Source organism: Ranitomeya variabilis, chromosome 8, assembly GCF_051348905.1.
Source record: "Ranitomeya variabilis isolate aRanVar5 chromosome 8, aRanVar5.hap1, whole genome shotgun sequence".
NCBI classification, from domain to species: Eukaryota; Metazoa; Chordata; class Amphibia; order Anura; family Dendrobatidae; genus Ranitomeya; species Ranitomeya variabilis.
This window is the reverse complement of record NC_135239.1, coordinates 27,367,465-27,383,695: the sequence shown is the minus strand read 5'-3', so window position 1 is coordinate 27,383,695 and position 16,231 is coordinate 27,367,465. Positions and strand designations below refer to the sequence as shown.

Below are 16,231 nucleotides of genomic sequence, written 5' to 3'. Positions count from 1 at the left end.
ATAGGACTGGGAACGTTCTGGTTAATAATAATAATAATAATAATAATAATATTATTATGCCATTTATTCCATGGCGCTTTACATGTGAGGAGGGGTATACATAAAAACAAGTACAATAATCTTAAACAATACAAGTCATAACTGGTACAGGAGGAGAGAGGACCCTGCCCGCGAGGGCTCACAATCTACAAGGGATGGGTGAGGATGCAGTAGGTGAGGATAGAGCTGGTCATGCAGCGGTTTGGTCGATCGGTGGTTACTGCAGGTTGTAGGCTTGTCGGAAGAGGTGGGTCCTCAGGCTCTTTTTGAAGGTTTCGATGGTAGGTGAGAGTCTGATATGTTGTGGTAGAGAGGTCCAGAGTAGGGGTGATACGCGAGAGAAATCTTGTTTACGATTGTGGGAAGAGGAGATAAGAGGGGAGTAGAGAAGGAGATCTTGTGAGGATCGGAGGTTGCGTGCAGGAAAGTACCAGCAGTACCTGTTTTATCCAAGTCTACAAATAAAGTTTTTGCATTTTGAAATCCCTACCTCAACCTCTGCTCCATTAATAGTAATGCACAGCACTCTGCTATTTCCGGGAGTCCCAGAGATTTCACATCTCACAGGGAGGCCCAACCGCTTGACCATTCATTTAAGATGAGGAACTAACATCCCGTCCTCAGAATTGCTGAATGACCCGACCCCAACAGTCAGACCTTCACGGAACAATATGACAAGATTTGGGGAATAAACCTTCGAAAATTGGATGAGCTGTTTAAGTAACGCACGACCCTGGGTTCTCCACAAAAGAGGATCTTTGCTGCTGCTCTCCAGATTGATAGATCTTGACCAAGGCGAGGGATCGATACAAAGTCCATTACCAAGTTGCAGAACTTTTCATTGTACATTTGTGAAGCTTTATTTACAGAATGCAGATGACACACGAGGGATCGGTCAGTTCTATATGATCCTCCCCTTTATGGAGGTAATAAAATCTTATGAGTGTATTTATACACAACCCGCCGCACATCACTAATTAAAGGGGTTTTCCAGGGGAGAAGAAAAAAAAAAAGTTGAGTTGGTCTTACTTGCAGGGAATCATGTAAACAAAATGGAAAAAAAAAAACAGTCAAAAGTCTCCTTTCACTACTACATTGTAGCGAACTGTCAGCTGTGCGATCCCGCAGCTGTTAAACCTGTTTAATCTTCTGCAGTTATATAAAAGTGCAGAATCTTTCTAATAAACTTTGCTTGTCAGTTTCTCAGCGTTTCGGATCTCCGCTTACTGTCAGTGAATGAAAAGATCCAGTCCACACCTACGAAAGTTTGCGCTGACAGTAAACAAAAACACATCAGTCTCCAGCCCTGGAACATTGCAGCAATCTCTATTCACATCCAGCAAGCAGAGAAGTGGAAACTGGACAAGAAGTTGCACTTTTCTGCTGGGATATTGGATTGGAAGCTCAGAGAACAAGAGCTGTCACGTGACGTGGTGTGCTGCCATCAGGGGCCATTCTATGTCCCACCTGTACACATGGCTCCTGTGTGACGTCACAGCACGGGGTATACACAGCAGGCGGCCTGGCTAGGTGAGCATCCATGTATACACAGGCCTCACCGAGGGGCCACAGAGCGAGGGCCCCCCGTACACAGGCAGAGGACGGCTGCACTACTACAACTTGCACCATGTGACCGCCCCTAGACAGGAGCCCACTCACACACACAGGCCCCAGCGGCGCCCGTCCCCGCCACAGACTCACCCGTTATCGCGCTCACTCTCCGGGCCTCTATCACACCGGGGACCGCCGCTCTCCCTCTAACAGCCGCTGCCCGCTTCCTGCTCCTCACAAACCATAACAAAGCGCGCACCAAAATGGCGTCCCCTGGAACCAGACCATAGAGACGGCCCCTGGGTGCAGAGTGACTGGGGACACGCCTCTCTGTTACTGTCTGCACGCACAGCGCCACCTGCTGGAACCTGGCGGAAGCTGCGGGCGCTGAATTTCAGTGACGTCACCTGATTACGCCATGTTACGACTGGCAGCCGACACGTCACGACGATTCACCTGTGTGCTCACATTGTACGGGGCTTTATGTATAACAAGATGGGTTAGATACAGCCACTCAGAGGCAGGGGTGTAACTACAGTAGATGCAGGGGCTGCAATCGCACTAGGGGGCCCCAAGAGTCTATGTGGCCTATGTGAAAAGACCAACACTGTTAAAGAAGCACTCCTCCTCCTCCTCCTCCTCCCATCAGTTTGTATCCTCTTAATATAGTGCAATCCTCATAGTATATAGCACTGTCTGGATACAATTGCTCATTTTGCCTTTCCCTCAGCTAATTCGTCTCTTTGCTCTATGTAGAAACAGGAAGTCTCTTGTCCCTGCAAAAATCATTCCCCCCTACAGATACTGACCCAGCTGCTCCCTCCTTTCTTCTCCCTTGACTTTTGCAGTGACTCATGACTCACGCAGGGAAAATTGACCTCCTGATACACAGCAGCTTTCCAGACTCCTGAGGTCTCTTCATCAGGTGTAACAAAGGATCTAAAGAAAGACAAATATATACACAGAGCAGGGATCACAGAATAAATGGACAATTAAAAAAACAAACTGAGCTCAGAGGGAATCCTTAATTAGTTTAGATAAGTGGTGAGAAAGTTTTATTGTCCCAGTTTCCGTGTGAGATCTGATGTCTCTGGAGCAGATTCCTCAGATTCTGTTTTAAATAGGTTGTCCTTGTCCACTACTTTAGCATTGATGATTTATCCTTAGGAAAGGTCATCAATGTCTGATCGGTCGGGGTCCACCACCTAGTACCCCCCGCCGATCAGCTGTCATCGGTGGCGGCAGCCGCCAGTGAGAAGGACTCGCTTGCTCCACCTTCTGATAGTGGTTACTGCAGGGTACTACATATCTGCCCCAAATTGATTTGAATAGGAGGCGAATCTCTAGTACCAAGCCTCGGCCACTATCAGAAGACGGAGCAGCTCAGCAAGCGAACACTTCCAGCCGGCGACCACCGATAACAGCTGGTTGCGGGGTTGCTGGATGTCAGACCCTGTGGCCAATCAGACATTGATCACCTAGCCTAAGGGTAGGTCATCAATGCTAAAGTAGTGGACAACCTCTTTAAGGCCGGGGTCACACTTGCGAGTGCAATGCGAGAAACTTGCACGAGTCTCTAGCATCAATACCCGGCGGCAGTCGGGACCGCAGTGTGTGGCTATATGTATTTCTATGCTGGTGGCAGTGTCGGGTATTGATGCGAGAGGCTCGGGCAAGTTTCTCGCATTTGCACTCGCAAGTGTGACTCCGGCCTAAGTCATAAATCCTTGTAACAGATTTGGTCTTGTGTGAAGGGTATCAGAGACTCTTACATTTATATTCCCAAACCCTTCAGTGTTTTTGTGAAGTTGCCTGTAAGGCTGCATTCACACTTCCATCTTCTTCCCTCCGTCGCAATCCGTCGTTATGGCAAAAAAACGGATCCTGCAAATGTGCCCGCAGGATCCGTTTTTTTGCCATTGACTTTAACTAACGACGGATTGCGACGGATGGACACACTTCACATCCGTCATGCAACGGATGCGTCGTGTTTTTGCGGTCCGTCGTCACAAAAAAAGTTCAATGTAATTTTTTTTGTGCGACGGGTCCGCCATTTCCGACCGTGCAAGCGCAGCCGGAACACCGCCCCCTCCTCCCCGCTCATCACAATGGGCAGCGGATGCGTTGTAAAACTGCATCCGCTGCCCACGTTGTGCTAAATTTAGCACAACGTCCGTCGGTACGTCGGGCCAACGGTTTGCGTCGGCCCCGTACCAACGGAAGTGTGAAAGTAGCCTTAATATGCCAACTTTCATATTGTTTATGTTGTGTCCTGGAGCACAGAAATGTTTGGCATCTACACTAGGTCCCTCCCCGAGGTGCCATCATAGCCATCCTGAATATGGAATTCCCACACATCCCACATGAAGATGATGAAGATGGACGAGCCACCGGCAAAATGGTTTTGGAAGCTAATGGGATCCCCTCTGAGTCAGAAGACTCACCAGATTTATCCTCATACATAACGTCTTCTCTGTTGGTGAGGAGTGATACCTACAACTCACCGGAACCGCTATGGGCAGCACAATGGCGCCCCAGTATGCCAGCCTTTTCATGGCAAAACTAGAAAGTGACTTTTTAGTATCCTGCTGCATCAAACCTTTGCCCTATTTCTGTTACATCGAGGACATCTTAATAATCGGAACTGAGTGTGAACAAGAATAGATAAAATTCCATGACAGATTCATTTCATCCCTCCATAAACTTGACGTTGGACCACTCAAATACAGAAATCAGCATTCTAGATATCACCATAAAAAACCAAAATGGTTCAACACAGACATTGGTGTATTGGAAACCAACTGAACGGCCCACAGATGGGACAGCTCCCACCCAATTCATTGTCTAGAGCCGGACCCTCAGACATAATCGTATCTGCTCCAGCGCAACAGTCAGTGATGTACACTTAAAGGGAACCTGTACTGAGTAACCTACAGACAGTGTCAGGTTGTTGCCATTATACTGATTACAATGATACCTTGGTTGTTGAAATCCGTCTTGTGGTTGTTATTTAATCCATCTTAAGATGGCGCCAGTGACTGCTCCAGTGCAGTAGCATCATTCGGAACGTGATAGACCATACTGCACAGGTCCCGCTGCTGGAGCTATTTTGATGGAGCCAAAATGGCGCCGGCAGCGGGACCTGCATATTATAGATTGAAGCATGCTACAGCACCGGCACCTGCATGAGGAATATAATTTTTTTTCCTTCAAACAATAAGATATGCAGTATGTAAACTAGGGGCAGGTCAGAGAGGGATCAGTGACCTGTCAAAAGCCATACACATGAATACCTAATCAGAGCACCACATGAAGACCCCCCCACAAGACCACACCGGAGCACGAGCATATCATTAACTCAAAACTGAACATAAGGATTAAAGGGAACCTGTCACCCTCAAGATCGAAGGTGAGCTAAGCCCACCAGTATCAGGGGCTTATCTACCGCATTCTGGAATTCTGTAGATAAGCCCCCGATGTAACCTAAAAGATGAGAAAAAGCGGTTAGATTATACTCGCCCAGGGGCGGTCCCGCTACTGTCCGGTCTGATTAGCGTTGCGGTCTGGGGCCTCCCATCTTCTTACGGTGACGTCCTCTTCTCTTCAGGCTGCGGCTCCGGCGTACTTTGTCTGTCCTGTTGAGGGCAGAGCAAAGTACTGCAGTGCGCAGGCGCCAGACCTCTCTAACCTTTCCCGGCGCCTGCGCACTGCAGTACTTTGCTCTGCCCTCAACAGGACAGACAAAGTACGCCGGAGCCGCAGCCTGAAGACCAGAAGAGGACGTCATCTGATGAAGATGGGAGGCCCCGGACCGCGACACCCATCTGACCGGACAGTAGCGGGACCGCCCCTGGGTGAGTATAATCTAACCTCTTTTTCTCATCTTTCAGGATACATCGGGGGCTTATCAACAGCATTACAGAATGCTGTAGATAAGCCCCTGATGCCGGTGGGCTTAGGCTGGTTTCACACTTGCGTTTTTGTCTGCATGCGTTTTTTAAAAAAAACGCATGTGTGAAAAACGCATGTAAACGCGGTAAAACGCATGCGTTTTTTAGACGCATGCGTTTTTATAGAAAAACACAAGAAAACACAAGAAAACACAAGAAAACACAAGAAAAAACAAGAAAACCCTAACCCTACCCCTACCCCTAACCCTAACCCTAAACGTGACTGAAATACGTGGCACTGAAATACGTGCAACTGAAATACGTGGTACTTAAATACGTGGCACTCAAATACGTGGCACGTGGCACTTAAATACATGGCATGTGGCACTTAAATATGTGCCACGTGGCACTTAAATACGTGGCACGTGGCACTTAAATACGTGGCACGTGGCACTTAAATACGTGGCACGTGGCACTTTAATACGTGGCACGTGGCACTTTAATACGTGGCACGTGGCACTTAAATATGTGGCACGTGGCACTTAAATACGTGGCACGTGGCACTTAAATATGTGGCACGTGGCACTTAAATACGTGGCACGTGGCATACATGGCACTGAAATACGTGGCACGTGGCACTTAAATACGTGGCACGTGGCACTTAAATATGTGCCACGTGGCACTTAAATACGTGGCACGTGGCACTTAAATACGTGGCACTTAAATATGTGCCACGTGGCACTTAAATACGTGGCACGTGGCACTTTAATACGTGGCACTTAAATATGTGGCACGTGGCACTTAAATACGTGGCACGTGGCATACGTGGCACTGAAATACGTGATACGTGGCACTTAAATACGTGGCAATATGACTGTCAGAAAATGTTCATTAAACGGTTAGGGGTGAGGTTGGGGTAGAGTTAGGGTTGGGGTTTGGATCCCTTTATCACCTTGATGGTGGTGGGTGGCTTTTCAGTGTGTTTTCTGTTTTTTTTTCTATAAAAACGCATGCGTTTTTAGCGCAAACAAACGCATGTGCTTAAAAACGCATGCGTTTACATAGACAGCAATGCATTTTTTTGCCGCGAAAAAACGCATGCGTTTTTTCGCGGCAAAAAAACGCGCAAGAAAATACTGCAGGTAGCATTTTTGAAAATGAACGCATGCAGACAAAAAACGCATGCGTTTGAAAACGCGACCAAACGCATGTGCAAAAAAACGCATGCGTTTTCAATGTTAAATATAGGAAAAAAACGCATGCGTTTTTTGTGCAAAAAACGCTGCAGACAAAAACGCAAGTGTGAAACCAGCCTTAGCTCACCTTCGATTTTGGGCGTGACAGGCTCCCTTTAAACAACAACCACAAGACGGATTTCATCACCAGGTATCATTGTAATAAGTATAACGGCGCCAACCTGACACTGTCACTGTGCACAATCCTGCTGACAGGTTCCCTTTAAGAATTCGCTCTCTGAGCTCACCTTGTTTTTTGTTTTTTTCTCCCTCTGCTCTGTGTATATAATTGTGTTTCTTCTTGATACTTTGTGACACCCGATGCCTGATGACCAGAACTCAGAAGTCTGGAAAGCTGCTGGGTAACATCACTGATTTTATTTTTGTCAGTCATTAAAGGTCTCATAACTACGAGGTTATTATGTATCACACAGGATAGGATTAGATACACAGCTCATCAGACAGTATCACAGGGGAGAGGATTAGTTACACGGCTCAGCAGACAGTATCACACAGGATATGATTAGATACACGGCTCAGATAGTATCACACAGGATAGGATTAGATACACAGCTCAGATAGTATCACACAGGATAGGATTAGATACACGGCTCAGATAGTATCACACAGGATAGGATTAGATACACAGCTCAGCAGTCAGTATCACACAGGATAGGATTAGATATACGGATCAGCAGACAGTATCACACAGGATAGGATTAGATACACGGCTCAGCAGACAGTATCACACAGGATAGGATTAGATACACGGCTCAGATAGTATCACACAGGATAGGATTAGATATACAGCTCAGCAGACAGTATCACACAGGATAGGATTAGACACACAGCTCAGCAGACAGTATCACACAGGACAGGATTAGATACACGGCTCAGATAGTATCACACAGGATTGGATTAGATATACAGCTCAGCAGACAGTATCACACAGGATAGGATTAGATACACGGCTCAGATAGTATCACACAGGACAGGATTAGATATACAGCTCAGCAGACAGTATCACACAGGATAGGATTAGATACACGGCTCAGATAGTATCACACAGGACAGGATTAGATATACAGCTCAGCAGTCAGTATCACACAGGATAGGATTAGATATACGGATCAGCAGACAGTATCACACAGGATAGGATTAGATACACGTCTCAGCAGACAGTATCACACAGGATAGGATTAGACACACGGCTCAGATAGTATCACACAGGATAGGATTAGATATACAGCTCAGCAGACAGTATCACACAGGATAGGATTAGATATACGGATCAGCAGACAGTATCACACAGGATAGGATTAGATACACGGCTCAGCAGACAGTATCACACAGGATAGGATTAGATACACGGCTCAGATAGTATCACACAGGATAGGATTAGATACACAGCTCAGATAGTATCACACAGGATAGGATTAGATACACAGCTCAGCAGACAGTATCACACAGGACAGGATTAGATACACAGCTCAGCAGACAGTATCACACAGGATAGGATGAGATACAGAAGCTCAGCAGACAGTATCACACAGGACAGGATTAGATACACAGCTCAGCAGGCAGTATCACAGGATAGGATTAGATACACGGCTCAGCAGACAGTATCACACGTGGCAGGCTTAGATACACAGCTTATTGTCCCTGGGGTGTTATATAGTGATTACTGAGGAGCAGATATAACCTCTCGGCGTCTCACATTACAGAGTAGACGCTGACGCTCTGCAGTTGGAGCATGCTCAGTACCGTCTGCCCACACTTCTTCTGGCTTCCTTGCCCACAGGAAGTAAACCTGTGTGTGACTTCCTGTTAATGACCTTTTGCAGCAGTTCCGTAAAGCAGGCGGTGGAGGTGAGTGTCAGTGTGGTGTGTTGCTTGTAGCTGTGATGTATGGGCTCCTCCAGGTCCTGACTACAGCACACACAGTCTGTCAGGCGGTGAGTGATGCAGGGTGCATGTCTGGGGGCCATTCAGGGGTCTCAGTATCTGGTCCTGGGCTCATATATGACAGAGCGGCGACCAGTGCACAGCCCCCCACAGTCCAGGCTCTTAGGGGGCATTCTTAGCGGCTCATTTCCCAATAATCAGCCAGTCAAGACTATTGAGCAAAGCGGGCGACATTTCTAGGCGTGCCTAAACGTCATTATTGTCGGCAGCACATCGTCCTGTGCACACGGTACACGTGCTGCCGAGAACAGTGGCAGCCTATGCGCATTGAGCGATCTTTTACCGTTCCGTCATTCTGCCTAAATCGGCTACTGAACAACCGCCGATCGGCGAATCTGTATCGGCGTCATCATCAATCTGATAATACAAGGGGTTCTCCACATCTGGGGACACTTCCATACTTTTTTTTTTAAATGCACATATTTTGGGCTAGAAATCATTTTTGCCATTAGGTGTAATCAGTTTTGCACTATTTGCCTCTGCACTGTACATCGCTGCCTGCAGAATGAGTTGTCGAAGAATCTGTCAGTGAGCTTCCCCCGGCCGCAGACATTCAGCACAGTGATGGGCACACCGGGAGCAGTGTTGGTCACTGGCAATCACCCATCTGCTCGGGACAGGAGCTGTAATCAGCCTTCTGCTCCGCCGGGAACTACAGCAAGACGCAGGCTACGTCCGGTCTGCACTTTTTTGGAGAAGGCGCACGCAGGGGATGTCGAATGGCGCGGTGCAGTGACGCGCCATCAAGCACTCGCTGCTGCACTTCATGAGGCATGGAAGAGGAGACTGTGGACTGCAGCCTGGATTAGGTGACTAGAAGCTGCTTTTTTAATATTACTTGTCCATAAAATGAGGGGCTCTGCTCGGTGGGCAGCAAAGTATATGGGAAGCTGTGGTGACCATGCTGCATATGGGACTGTGGATGATCATACTGTTTGGGAGCGCCCTTTGTGGGCCATATTATATGGGGTGCTCTGGGGGGTCATCATAGTATGCATGGGGGACAATGGTGGCCATACTATTTATAGGGGGGTCTGTGATGGACATCATACTATATACAATGTCTTGCGAAAGTATTCGGCCCCCTGGAACTTTTCAACCTTTTCCCACATATCATGCTTCAAACATAAAGATACCAAATGTAAATTTTTGGTGAAGAATCAACAAGTGGAACACAATTGTGAAGTTGAACAAAATTTATTGGTTATTTTAAATTTTTGTGGAAATTCAAAAACTGAAAAGTGGGGGTGCAATATACTTCGGCCCCTTTAACTTAATACTTTGTTGTGCCACCTTTTGCGGCGATTACAGCTGCAAGTCGCTTGTGGTATGTCTCTATCAGTTTTGTACATCGAGAGACTGAAATTCTTGCCAATTCTTCCTTGGCAAACAGCTCGGGCTCAGTGAGGTCTGATGGAGATCGTTTGTGAACAGTTTTCAGCTCTTTCCACAGATTCTCGATTGGATTGAGGTCTGGACTGTGACTTGGCCATTCTAACACCTGGATACTTTTATTTGTGAACCATTCCATTGTAGATTTTGCATTATGTTTTGGATCATTGTCTTGTTGGAAGACAAATCTCTGTCCCAGTCTCGGGTCTTTTGCAGACTCCAACAGGTTTTCTTCAAGAATGGTCCTGTATTCCTGTATGCATCCATCTTCCCATCAATTTTAACCATCTTCCCTGTCCCTGCTAAAGAAAAGCAGGCCTAAACCATGATGCTGCTGCCACCATGTTTGACAGTGGGGGTGGTGTGTTCAGGGTGATGAGCTGTGTTGCCTTTACGCCAAACATATCGCTTGGCATTGTTGCCAAAAAGTTCGATTTTGGTTTCATCTGACCAGAGCACCTTCTTCCACATGTTTGGTGTGTCTCCCAGGTGGTTTGTTGCAAACTTTAAACAACACTTTTTATGGATAGCTTTGAGAAATGGCTTTCTACTTGCCACTGTTCCATAAAGGCCAGATTTGTGCAGTGTACGACTGATTGTTGTCCTATGGACAGACTGTCCCACCTCAGCTGTAGATCTCTGCAGTTCATTCAGTGATCATGGGCCTCTTGGCTGCATCTCTGATCAGTCTTCTCCTTGTTTGAGATGAAAGTATAGAGGGACGGCCGGGTCTTGGTAGATTTGCCGTGGTATGATGCTCCTTCCATTTCAATGTGATCGCTTGCACTGTGCTCCTTGGGATGTTTAAAGTTTTGGAAATCATTTTGTATCCAAATCCGGCTTTAAACTTCTCCACAACAGTATCACGGACCTGCCTGTTGTGTTCCTTGGTCTTCATGATGCTCTCTGTGCTTCCAACAGAACCCTGAGGGTATGTGCACATGTCAGGATTTTGTCAAGATTTTTCATCAGGTTTTGTAGCCAAAACCAGGAGTGGGTGATAAATGCAGAGAAGTGGTGCATATGTTTCTATTATACTTTTCCTCTAATTGTTCCGCTCCTGGTTTTGGCTACAAAACCTGATGAAAAATCCTGACAAAATCCTGACGTGTGCACATACCGTGAGACTATCACAGAGCAGGTGCATTTATACGGAGACTTGATTACACCCAGGTGGATTATATTTATCATCATTAGGCATTTAGGACAACATTGGATCATTCAGAGATCCACAATGAACTTCTGGAGTGAGTTTGCTGCGCTGAAAGTAAAGGGGCCGAATAATATTGCACGCCCCACTTTTCAGTTTTTGAATTTCCACAAAAATTTTAAATAACCAATACATTTTGTTCAACTTCACAATTGTGTTCCACTTGTTGATTGTTCACCAAAAAATTACATTTGGTATCTTTGTTTGAAGCATGATATGTGGGAAAAGGTTGAAAAGTTCCAGGGGGCCAAATACTTTCGCAAGGCACTGTATGTGGAGCTGTGGTAGTGACAATACTATAGATCAGTGGCTTGTTGTGGTGATCACCATACTGTGCGAGCAGTGGATACAGTTTGAAGAAGGCAGCATGATTGGCAATATGGGGACATAGTGTGAAGAGGGGGGCACAAAATGGATATGGAGAGGGGGCAGTGTGAAATGGGGGCACAATATGGAGATGGGTTAGTATGTCAACAGACAGTGTGAAGATATACAATGTGTAATGGAAAGTTAGAGAGGACAGCCATGGTATAGGCTGTGGTTCTGTTGAAGTATTCATGTACTGATCTTGGATCTGGTGATGCATTTACTGATGGTGGTTCTGGTGACGTGGTCATGGACTGATGTTGGTTCTGGTGACAAATATATGACCAGAATCCTCATTGCTACATGGATACAGCACCATAACAACCATCAGTACATGAATGTCACCAGAACCACCATCAGTTTTGAGCAAGCTGTATTTGTTACGACCCAGCTGTCAGGTGACCCGGGACCAGGGTCTCCTACCCAGTCCCTAACACTAGGGGGCGTCCTAGCTCGCCCTATTCCCCGGGATACTTCCAAAGGTGAAGATGCCGGGGCCTCCGCCCTTGCCTTATCTCCTGATTTAGCCCTCCGTCTGTTCTCTTCCCCCACCAAGGGAAGAGGGACGCTACTGTGCGCCGTAGTACACCAACCCGACAAACAAGAGTTAACAGAAAACTCCAGGCATACAAAATATTCACTCACATGTAACAGAGGAAAGCATCGGGGTGTGAAGGTAGGGAAATAAATCAAAATAGAGCAGGATAGGGAATTACCACGCATACAAACCAAGCAACAGTCACTGATAACTCCTCCAACACTCCTTCTCATAAGAACTCCTCTCCCTCCATTAGCCATGCAGCAAATGCTAGCTCTGACAAGGATTTGTAACAGAGCCCAGATTATAAAGGGAAAAGGAGTAGGTAATGAGCTCATCTGTGAGCACATATTTCCAACATGGCTGATTAACCCCTGTCCTGCCAGAAGGAATAAACACATTTAAAATGAAGAAGTGCTTCATCCGAGCACTGGAGTAGGAGCAATCAGACGCTGCTGTCTTCTGGCTCCACATTGTCGCAGTAACCCCTTGACAGTATTTCTCGTATGACTGATGCAAAAACCATCAGACATATCCCTTTATCATAAAGGAGGTCTGTTTATTTTCGGTTGGGGTAACTGCCACATGCTGGACACCTTAATTGAAACCCAACCGGCCCCTCTATTAGTTTCCATAACTATCCTTGGGTTTGACATTTAAAATATAGGACTTCAGGGATGAATATGGCTATTTTTAACACTGAATTGTGTAAACGGTCTGCAAAAATGTACATGACTTTGAATTTACATTCCATGTTAAAAGAAAAAAAGCTGTTTGGTACCCCGTGTTTAGCCGGTTGAACCATGCCTCTTTTTTGTGCATATATTTGTGTTTCTTCAGAAACGTTGTTATACCATGCCTGAGGAAGGGACCTAAGAAGTCCCGAAAACGGCTGTGTAACATCATTTAATATGTGTTAGCCATTAAAAGGTATAACCACAAGAGTATCTTGTTTTTCACACTGAGAGCATTATTACTCTAAGTCACATCCCTAAAGTACACCACTTCTTACTTTTGCGGATGTTTTTGTGAAGAAGTGGAAGTGGTCACCAGAGCTTGTTACCTAACCCATCAGAGGGGCAGGAGACAGGTGCATTAGGGGTCCGGTTACCTTAGTCTCTGACCCATTCCTCAGCTTTGGGGTGGGGGAAGGGCGCCAATGGCTTTATCTACCTAGGGCACCAAAATACCTTGTCCCAGCCCTGCACAAGCCACAAAGTTGCAGGGAATCAAAGTGCCTGTAAAAGCCAAACTCTGCAACATTTGAAACCCTATTGCAAAAATTATTTTTAGCTTGAAAAATATGCATTAAGTAAAAAAAAAAAAAAAAAAAAAAAATCCCTAAAAGTGGACAACCCATTTGAAGGTGGTTACCTGCTATGGTGTGTTTTCTTGAGCATCCCTTGTCAAACCCCGAATTACGGACCACAGAGTACTGTACCCAGTAATGTGTATATGTCATTCACAGAATAGCTCCATCTAATGGCTGGATTATAGATATAGAAATAGAGACGTAAACTCTACATTCTATGTGAGAATTTTAACAATGTGTTGAACATGAATTCCCCTTAAAATGTCATTTTATTCTTTAGATTACTAAAAACACACCTTCCCAGTGATATTCATGGCAATCAATGGCTAAAAGTAAATTAATGACCAAGGTCTGGCTCATACCCTAATGTAAACCTATCTGCACCCTGCCTTACTGTGGAGGTTGGCTCCCTAGATGTACGATTTTGGGGCCCCCACTCAGCGTGGGCTGACCCTCACTGCCCTAACTCACCCTATAATAAAGGTGGGAAAAAAATGATGCAAAGAATAGAAATGAAGGAAGCAAAAATAAAAAGTCAGTAATATAAAAACCAATCAAAACCTATGCAAAAGAGCCTAACAAGGGCAATAACCTTTGGGTGTCCCCTATTCGGTTGTTTCCATACTTCTTTGGCACAGTATATGATAAATACCTAGCCTCTATATTGCTTCAAAACTCCTTGACCTCAATATAGCATAGCTTACTTAATAAATAGATCAGCTGGGTATGCTCCAGACCACTACATATAAATGCAATAATTCAAAAAGACATAAAAAAAAACATCCTATATCGCATCCAATCATTTGGAAAGGAGATAGAAGATCACTTATCCAATACAGGACGTGTCCCGACGCGTTTCCCCGTTGTACGGTTCATCAGGAGGCCTTTAAGATGTCAGTTAGATAAGATGTCACTGATGCTAATGCCAGATGCCATACCGGATGAAAAAGCCTAGCTGGCGGTCACATACAGGCAGAATTAAATACCCCTGCTGATAACTCTGCCAGTCATATCGAATTTACCCACATTTTGACTAAGGACATAATGCAAAACCACATATCAGGAATTTCTTTAAATAAAACATGTGTACGATAGATATTCATTAAGACCTTTGGGGGATAGAGATTGGAGGGTATCATAAAATACCCCGGAAAACTACATCTTTTAATTTTGTCTTTTCTTCATTGTCAGGTGTCGGAGCTGCACAATGCTGCGTCTGGGTGGAAAGTGTTGGCCATCGGTCCAGCAGGTACAATGACCTCAGCGTTCATTGAAATAAAATAACACTGAGAGGGATATAACCAAAGAGGAGGCGCTGCCATTACTCACAAGCTTTAATAATATGACCACCTTTTAGGATTTTCTTTGACTGATATTCCCTCAGTGTAGGTCCAGGACAGGGGAGAATTTTTATGCTGTTACTGTGATTAGACCCAGTACTAGACTAATACATTGTTACGTATCATCAGCTGTGTCAGTAAGAATAGGTCATGATTAGTGTTGAGCGAACGTAATGGGATAAGGTGTTATCTCAGCATGCTCGGGTGCTAGCAGAGTGTCTTCGGCATGCTCGAAAAATATGTTTGACAGCCGCAACACATGCAGGGATTGCCTAACAAATCGTTAATCCCGACCTGTGTTGCGGCTGTCGAACAGCCCCGAGACATGCAGCTGCGGCGACTTGAACATAGTATTCCAGCACGCCAAAGACACTCGGTTAACACCCGAGTAGAAGAGCAGCGCTGATATCGTCGTGTCCCGTGCACAATTGGCAGGTATCACACACGTCCTTCGGTGCTGTAATTCACTGATACTGAAAGTTTTTTTTTTTGTTTTTTTTTTACAGTTTTGTAAAATGGCTGGACCAGGCTGCAGACAAACATCGCACGCTTCCATTACCTGGTGGTCGTTTAGGATCCGAGCCTCGCCTATTGCCGCCCTCCACACTCTGCAGCGCTCGGCTCCTCTCCACTGCTGTGGATTACACACCTCCAGCTCACTCCACAAGAGAAGACCAAACGCCCAAGAAGAGGAGTTCAACCAGATGATGCAGAATTACAAGGACGAGCTGAGAAAGACGCCAAGGTCGGCTGTGTACCTGAGCGTGGCTGGACTGGTCCCGGTGGTAGTTGCTCCTCTCACCATGAGTTTTGGGGGTTATTATTACCCAGAAATGGCGTTCCTTCAGCTCGCCAGCGCCAGCTGCCTGTTATCGTTTTATGGTGGAATTCGTTGGGGTATTTCGGTTCCTGAAAACAGCCCATTCCGGCCGGACTCGCTGAACTTCATACTCGGCGCGTTTCTTCCGTTTGTTGCATGGACAGCTTTGGTAGTGTCAGATGATATTCTCGTTGCGGCGGCGACAGTGATTGGTGGATTGATCGTGGGGGCATTGGGGGGGTTCGGGATGCTTCCTCCTTTTCCATTTTGGCTTAGTTTTCTGAGAAATGTTTGTTTCCTGTTGACCTTCTCCTGTATTCTGGCCACTATGTGGTTCTTCGCCGTCTACCCAGAAAAATCACTGAAAAGTCAAAAATAAAAACTGAGTATCTGCAGTTGAGCTTTATACCAGAAGTTTTATCACCGATCAGACACTGAGAACAAAACTACAAGTAGCAACGAAGGTTAAATCCATGTTTGTTTACTCATCGTGTAGTGCTCCTGCGTTACATCTTATCGTTCCCCCGCACTGAGGGTCTTGTTGGGGGATCATGATATACATCCTCAGCACTG

The 16,231-nt window shown here is 45.8% G+C and overlaps 2 protein-coding genes across 5 annotated transcripts in view; one reads left to right on the top strand and one right to left on the bottom strand.

Moving 5' to 3' along the window:
* Nucleotides 1–2,048, bottom strand: part of GPBP1L1 (GC-rich promoter binding protein 1 like 1) — a 36,575-nt gene extending 34,527 nt beyond the window's left edge. For 2 of the 4 annotated variants that reach the window (XM_077276623.1, XM_077276626.1), the window contains exon 1: nt 1,741–2,044. The gene's annotated coding sequence lies outside the window, so the exon portion shown is untranslated. Of the gene's footprint in view, nt 1–1,740 lie in introns of all 4 variants that reach the window. The other 2 variants (XM_077276621.1, XM_077276625.1) reach the window with 2 other exon arrangements.
* Nucleotides 2,049–8,593: 6,545 nt separating this feature from the next.
* On the top strand, nt 8,594–16,053 carry TMEM69 (transmembrane protein 69). Its single transcript, XM_077276912.1, has 3 exons — nt 8,594–9,489; nt 14,690–14,747; nt 15,345–16,053. The coding sequence occupies exons 1-3, from the start codon at nt 9,245–9,247 to the stop codon at nt 16,035–16,037; spliced, it is 996 nt and encodes a 331-aa protein (XP_077133027.1). The 5' UTR covers nt 8,594–9,244; the 3' UTR covers nt 16,038–16,053.
* The last annotated feature ends 178 nt before the right edge of the window (nt 16,054–16,231 follow it).

What these genes read in the sequence shown, in the direction of transcription:
- TMEM69 (XM_077276912.1), top strand. Translation starts at nt 9,245, where the DNA reads ATGGGCACACCGGGAGCAGTGTTGGTCACTGGCAATCACCCATCTGCT. An exon ending in TGGACTGCAGCCTGGATTAG is followed by an intron (nt 9,490 to 14,689) that starts GTGACTAGAAGC and finishes CTTCATTGTCAG; the next exon opens with GTGTCGGAGCTGCACAATGC. An exon ending in GTTGGCCATCGGTCCAGCAG is followed by an intron (nt 14,748 to 15,344) that starts GTACAATGACCT and finishes TTTTTTTTACAG; the next exon opens with TTTTGTAAAATGGCTGGACC.